General features: G+C 67.5%; 1 protein-coding gene across 1 annotated transcript in view; it reads right to left on the reverse strand.

Annotated features, from left to right (window-relative positions):
* Positions 1–1,465: 1,465 nt before the first annotated feature.
* Positions 1,466–7,295, reverse strand: part of H696_01129 (hypothetical protein) — a gene marked incomplete at its 3' end in the record, with an annotated part of 16,422 nt that continues 10,592 nt past the window's right edge. Inside the window, exons 10-12 of the mRNA XM_009495009.1 lie at positions 6,636–7,066; positions 2,482–6,393; positions 1,466–2,321 (exon numbers count right to left, since the gene is read on the reverse strand). Coding sequence (XP_009493284.1) covers positions 1,466–2,321; positions 2,482–6,393; positions 6,636–7,066 — 5,199 coding nt within the window. The remainder of the gene's footprint in view (positions 2,322–2,481; positions 6,394–6,635; positions 7,067–7,295) is intronic.

Raw genomic sequence — 7,295 nt, forward strand, 5'->3', positions numbered from 1 at the left:
CCCCCGGGCCCCGTTCCCCGGCTTTCCGCCGGCCGCCCCCTTGGCCCCTCGCCCCGGGCGCACCCGCATCAAGGGGCACACGGCTCCGCGCCCCCTCGCCGAAAGATCCCCGATGGTATGTGTGTTGGCCACTGGCATGCACGAGCCCCGCGAGGGAGGCCCGAGCCCCGGGATGTCAACTGCCCATGTCTCCGGGAGAGAGCCCTCCCAGGGGGCGGCCTTTTGGGCGCTGCCAGGGGGGAATTGCCCGGGGAGCGATCGCCACACACGCGCGCGAGGGCCCACGACAACCCCCGTCCCATCCATATGGGCGCGCTTGCTGGGCTACCAGCGCTCTCCTGACCCCCCGTCTCTCTCTCTCTCTCTTTCACTTTCTCGCTGTCTCGCTGTCCCGCTCTGTCGCTTGAGTGCGCGCGCCCCGCCGTCCGCGGTCCGGGAATAACTGGTGCCTGCGTCCGGGCCCGGAGGCCCCTCGCCCAATGTGAGCCACTTTCGAACAGCGCCAATGGGTATGCCTTCTGGCGGAAGGGCGGCCGAGCACGGAGAGAAGAGGGCCCACGGCGGGGACAATGATTGCGGCCGAACGCCGTGGGGCTGGGGAAAATGCCCGCGCGGCCGGCCGCGCGGCCTGCCGAGGGCACTACCGAAGGTCCCCTGGAGAATGCTCATTAATACGCACCATCCCCCCCCCGGCGAGCAGGCGCGGCTGGTTTCGGCCAAGCGCCCCGATCCAGAATGACAGAGAGAGGATTCTACAAAAACCAATGCATCACATCGCCAGATTAAGACAATTAACCCACCGAGAGAGCCCGCGCCCCGCTAAAACGGCGTTCTAGTCGCCACAATAGCTGTGGCGTAAATCGAGGGGCCCCGGGCCCACCGTAAATTTGGCGATGCGCCATTCCCCTGCCGCAGGAGAAGAGGGAATGGCCCTGCCCAGGGTTTGTCACGGGGGGGGGGGGGGCGGGGCCAGATGTGGGCGTCGATCTGAAATGATCGGCCCACATTCGACATCCAACGCGGGGCTTGACCCTCCGTGGCCCTCGGCCTCCATCGACACCGGAGCCAGCGGAGCACATCCTTGGAGGACATCCCTGCCTCTGCGCCCTGCCTCCCCCCCCCCCGCCCACTCCCAATGTTCCCAGACAGCTGCCCTCCCTCTTCCACAAACGATACCACACGCACACACACACGCATCAAGGGGTATTGCCAGGCATGGTCTTGGGCATGTCCGGAAGCCCGCACCCCCACCACGACCAAGGTCGAGATACGAACACACAATGAGAGGGGCGTGTATTGGGAAGATGGCCCACTCCTTTGGCCATGCCGGGCAATGTGCCTGGGAACGTACGGGGGAGGGTGCATTTTTGGATGCGACCCGGACAGAGCCCACAGACCGGCCCCACCCGGGGCGCGCCGCGATCGCCCCCCCCCCCCCCCCCCCACCCTTTGCCAGGCATCGCCATCACACCAACTTCACTTGGAAGGCCGGGGGCGAAATGCCCGTGCCGAAGGAGGACGCCTGCGGGAACATGCTGACCATGCCCAGATGCGAGGACCGGCCATCGGCCCCGGCGGGAGTGACACTGGCATCGCGGTCTCGGCCCCAGGCCATCAGCCGGCCACTGGCATACACGGCAAAGAGCCATGCCGCGTCGGCCGAGAAGGTCACCGCCGTCACCGGGTCCGTCAGGGTGGTGGCCGGGCTGGCCGAATCCAAGGCACCGGTGGTCGCGGTGACCAGCCCGGGTGGCGGCAAAACGCGCACCAACGACAGATCCCACGAGGACCGGAGCTGAATGGCACCGGAGGACAAACCCACCGCCACCAGGTTGACATTTAGCCCCTCGGGAGCCGAGCTGATGGCCACGCAGAGGGGCGTCCCTTCGCGGGCCAGGTCCAGGCCGACCTCACCCACGAGGGCCCCATTGACGCTCCACAGGGCAACCATGCCGCCGGAGGCCGGGGGATCCGGCCCAAGCCCCGGAGCCCGGGTTCGCAGCGGCGACTGGAAGGCCGCCGGCGCCGCCGGTGTTGTGGCCGGCCCGGCCCCGGCCCCGGCCCGGGGCCCGGCCATTTGATTGACGAAGGATTCCGGGCAGAGGTCGAGCGCCGCGCGACGGTCAGCCCGGCTGGCCGCCACCGGCGGCCCGGACACCGTAATGATGTCGCCGGTGGTGGGGGAGGCCGTCACAGCCACCATCGGCCCGGGATGCGGGCCGAGGGTCTGTGCACATGTCATGCTATTCAAGTCCCACACAAAGCAAGTCCGGTCGATGGGTCCACCTCCACTGAGGACAAAGCTGAACTCCGAGCAGACACTTGAGGCACCGGCCGGCACCGGGGGGGGGGGGGGAAAGCAGCGGCACATGTTAGTTCACTGGCCAAACCCATGTCCCCCTCCCCCCGAGGGGGAAACACGCGACACACGGAGGGGAAATAGAGAGAGAGAGAGAAGCAGGCCAAATAGGATTGACGTACTGCACGCAGGTCACCGCGTCCACATGCCCCGATAGGGGGACCTTGCGGTGGAGGATTTGCAATGGTGGCGCAGGGCGCGTCCGGGCCGCCTCCACCAGCGTGCTGACCACGGCATTCGTGGCACGCGGCGGGTGCCCAGTTACATCCCACACGGTGACCACGCCGCAAGTGCTGCCGGTGGCCAGAATGTGCCCCGGCCGGGAGGCCGCCGCGCAGGTGAAGTCATCATCATCCATCAGCGGCGGCCACAGGGCCGGGCAGGAGGGCACCCCGACGGCCGCGGCCTCCGCCGCTTGGATCACCGCCGTCTCGGCCTCGTCCACCAGCACCCGCACGCGCAGGCTGTCCGGCGACACCATCGGCCGAGAGGCCGCCGCCACGCCACTGACCCCGGCTCCGGGTGGCATGGCTTGGAAGAAGTCCTCCACCATGCTCCCCGGGCCGCCGGGCATCGGCACCAGTGGGAAGACCTTGGCCCTGGAACCGATACCAGCACCGGAGCCAGCACCGCCGCCCGCACCCCCGCCGATGGTCAGCGGCGATGAGGGATGCGACGACCCGGCAAAGAGCCCAAGCCCGGCCCCGGGGCCGGCTGTCATCAGTGAAGCCGCCGACGTCGAGGGTCCAAGGGACCCGGTGCCCGAGCTCCAGGACAGCCTCGGGACCTGCGACTGCGAGTGCGACGGCTGGTGGTGGGGGCCATACCCGATGGGCGAGCTCAGGGACAGGGTGCTGGGCGACTGACCAAGCGACCCCGGGACCGGGGGCGGCGGCGTGCCCACCGTCATGCCCAGCCCCCCGGTGGCGTAGTAGCTGCCCCGGTGCGAGGAGGCCACCGACGGCCGCCGGCTGCTGACCATGCTGGCGCTGCCGCCGGTGGTCGCTCGATCGCTGGCGGCCAGGGCCGCGGCCGCCAGAGTCACCGCCGCCGGCGGAAGATCCGACAGGGTGGCCATGAAGGCCAAGTCCACCTGGGTATTGGGCGAGTACTTGGACAGGGCATGTGCCACGCGGAGGTCGGCCGTGGTTTGCCGTGCCACCGCCGTGGCCGCATCCGTGGCCCGCTGCACGCGCGCATGGCCGCGAGATTGGTGCCAGGAAACCACACACGGCTCCCGGGCACCGGCCGCCCGGCCGCCGAGGCCCATGCCCATGCCCAGGGGCGAAGACCCGGCGGCCACCGGCAGCGCCGGCAGCATCGCCCGGCCAGGCCCCAAAACATACAGCGTCTGCGCCGCATCATGGTACCAAAGCTGGGCAAAGTGCAGCCCCCCGGCTCCGGGCGCCGCGAAGGGCAACTGCAGGGTCAGCCCACCGGCACGCGCGGCCGGCAGGCCGACCCCCCCGAGGGTCCCCCGGCCGTGGACCTGCTCCAGCAGCAGGCCGAAGAGGGCTTGCTCCTCGGAGCCCAGGTGCTCCAGACGCAAAGCCAGCAAGTCACGCTCCCATGCCGGGCGAATGCTGACCCAGGTATTGCCCACTGCCGAGCACAGGGGCGCCACATCGGGATGCGTGCGACCCGGATGCCGGCTGGTGAACAACTGGGCCGGGGTCTGGCCGTAGCTGGAAATTTGGGTGATCACCGCCGCCCGTTGCGTCGGGTCCGAAATGGCATCGATGTCCACGCTGCCCTCATAGGTCAATGGGTGGAAGGTGTTCAGCGCGGCCACCGCCTCCGGGCCGGTTTGCTTGTAGCCAAAGATCAAGTCAATCCAGTGGGCCAGGCTGGCCGACACCAGCGGCGACTCGAGGGCTGCCCGTTGCTGCCGGACAAAAAGACGCGCATCATGCCGCGCATACGGCGGCAGGAGGACATCGCTGACACGCTGCTCATCCTGCTTGATGCCCAGATCATAGCGGTTGGTGTTGATCAGGAACTCCGGCATGAAGAAGAACTCCGGGATCAGCTCCTTGACATCGGTGCTGGAATACCGGCTGGAAAGGTGCCACGTTTGCTCGACCGAGTGGAAGGTCCGGTCCGGGATGTCGAAGCGCCCATCCTGGAAGTTCAGGAACAGGTGGGTGAAGGGCTCCAAGCGAACCAAGAAGTGCAAAACAATCCCGGCATTGGAGTAGTGCGAGCCATAGTGGTACGGCACCACCGGGCCCAGGCCCACGGTGAAGTCCCCGGGATTGGCCATGTGCTCTTCCTCCTGGGCCATGTCCTCCAGCTGCTGGTACTTGCGCACAAAGCGCTCCAGCCGGTCGGGACTTTGGGCACCCATGGGCCGGGTCAAGTCGCGGAAGGTTTCCCGCCGGGTCAAATCCAGCCGCGAGCTGGTGTAGTCCGCCAGGATGAACGGGAAGATCGGATACTGGGACAAATCATTGAAGGTCCGCCCGGCCAGCGTGTTCAAGTGCATCAGGTAGTCGAAGTTGCTCAGCTGGCCGGCGGCCCACTGCCGGCTCAGATGCTTCAAGCGGGGGGGCTCCCGCGGGCCGGGAGGAGCGGCCCCGGTGTGACCGCCCGGCCCGGCCGGGCCAGCCAGCCCCCCATGGCCGCCACCGTGACTGGCACTGGCAGCATGCCGGGCGGCATCGGCCCCGCGCTGGGAAACATGCTCCAGCAGCAGGCGATCCACCTCGTCCCGGCTTTCCCGCGACCGGAAGGTCACCAGGTAGGTCTTGCCATTTTGCATGAAAATCTCCAGCCCATTGTTCTTCAGCTGATACCGGCGCCGGTAGATGGCGCTCACCCCGGCCAAGGGCAGGGAAAAGTGCCCATCATAGCGCCGCGCATCGAAGCGCTTGTTCTCCGGGAAGTGGCTGGGCCCGCGTGGTGACTTGGCCCCGGGCCCCCGGCGTGCATGGGACGCCACCGCCTCGCCATCCCCATGACCATCATCCGAGCCATCCTCCGAGAATGCGGGCTCCGGCACGAACACCAGGAACTTCTGGCGAATCAGCAGCTCGCCGGTAATCTGACTGAAGGGGGTGATCCGCTCGCAGGGCAGCGGGCCGAAGATCACATTCTCCAGGGACATGCCCATGATGGCATACGGCGAGGCGGCCGAAGCGTGCACAAAGTCCCGGTCCCCGGTGGCCGCATGCCCGGCCGGGGTGCCGGGACCGGTGGCCAGGTCCGTCGGAGTCTTGGCCAGGACCACCGTGTCGACATCCTCGCCGAGGACCGCCAGACTTGCCACCGGCAGGCCGGAGTCCACGTCCACCGGTTCCGGGGGGATGCGCAAGCGCGCGCGCACGCGCAACGCCTCGATCAGCTCCTCCAGCAGGATGGTCCGCGAAGAGGGGACCAGCACCGGGGCGCACAGGTGGCGGACGGTTGGCTGGCCATCCGGGCCCGGGCCCACGGCCACCGGCAGGTCCTTGGTGATGGGAGGCAGGACTTCGGCCACCGGGTCACCGGCGGGGGCCGCAGCGCCGGCCAATCCCAAAGACGAGGGGGCCGGCATGATGACGGCCGCCGCATCGTCCTCCTGGCCGGAATCCTCCTCGGCGGTGATGGAAGCCACCGCGTGCGACACGGAATGTGCCTCGGCCAGGGAAATCCGCGTCACCAGGAAGGGGAAGTCCCGGTTGCTCGGGCGAATGCGTGCCCGCACCCGTGATGGCCCCTCGGTCCGATCAAGCATCCACTGGTACATGCCGACCGGGGCCGGGAGGGTGCTCGGGACCCGGGGATCCGGGTCATAGTGCGGCAGGGCGGCGATCTGTTCCTGCGTGGGCACCGTGGCGAAGGGCGACCGAGGGCTGGCCATGCGCTCAGCCACACGACCCCAAGTGACCATGACAAGGTGGTCCACCTGGTTGGCCTGCTGGGCCCGGCGCATGGCCGGCATCAGGGAGCTTGTCGTGTGCTCCATGTGGTCGTTGATGAAGCGTGTCCGGCGGAGGGACAGCTCCGGCCGCTTGAGGCTCGACGCATGGAGCACCTGATCCCGAAGCATGAGGCTATCGGCGCGGGCAGGGGACATGGTGGCGGCCGCCGGTGTGTCAGATCAGGAAGGGGACGAGAGAAAGGGAGCCCCCAATGGGCCTGGGCAGCGGGAAGAAAGAAAAAAAAAAAAAGAAGCAGAAAAGATGCCAGTGCAACAAATCGCGCCGCCCCCTCCTCCCCGTATGCCCACGCCCCTCCCCATCCCCCTCTCGGGGCCTTTGGGGGTGGTTCGGTGTCCTGGACACACGGCGCGCACCTGTCCTCGGCACACTTGGCCACCTTGGCACGCATGGCCTCGTCTTCCTTCTGGAAGTCGGCCCGGATCTTGAGCGTGAAGAAGTCCCGCACCGAGAGGGCGGCATCGGGCTGATTCAGCGGGGTGAAATTCCGCACAAAGAGGGCGGCCATGTCCTGCGACGACTGTGTTGGCAGGTTCATCAGTGGAATGGAGATGTCGGCCTTGGTCGAGGACTGGAGAACATGCCGGAAGAGGGCCATGGCGCTGCTGGCGATGTAGGCCTCCTCCGAGTCGAACATCAGGCTCAGCAGGAAGAGCATCATCTGCCGGAACTGGACATTTGAAATGAGCGGCCCGATGACGGTCTTGTTGTTGAGCAGCAGCCGCAGGGCCGTCTTGTGGACCTGCCGACTGCGGTTTGGCATCAGCAGGTAGATGAGCAGGTGCGTCTGCGGGAGGGGCACATTGCACACGGTCGGAGTGATGGGACTGTCAGAGGAAGAGGAAAAACGCACGCAGCGCGCGCACACACACATACACACACACACACACACACGCAGCACACACGCAGCACACACGCAGCACACACGCAGCACACACAGCGCACACACAGCGCACACACAGCGCACACACAGCGCACACACAGCGCACACACAGCGCACACACAGCGCACACACA

The sequence above is a fragment of the Fonticula alba genome (assembly GCF_000388065.1).
Source record: "Fonticula alba strain ATCC 38817 unplaced genomic scaffold supercont2.2, whole genome shotgun sequence".
Lineage (NCBI taxonomy): Eukaryota > Rotosphaerida > Fonticulaceae > Fonticula > Fonticula alba.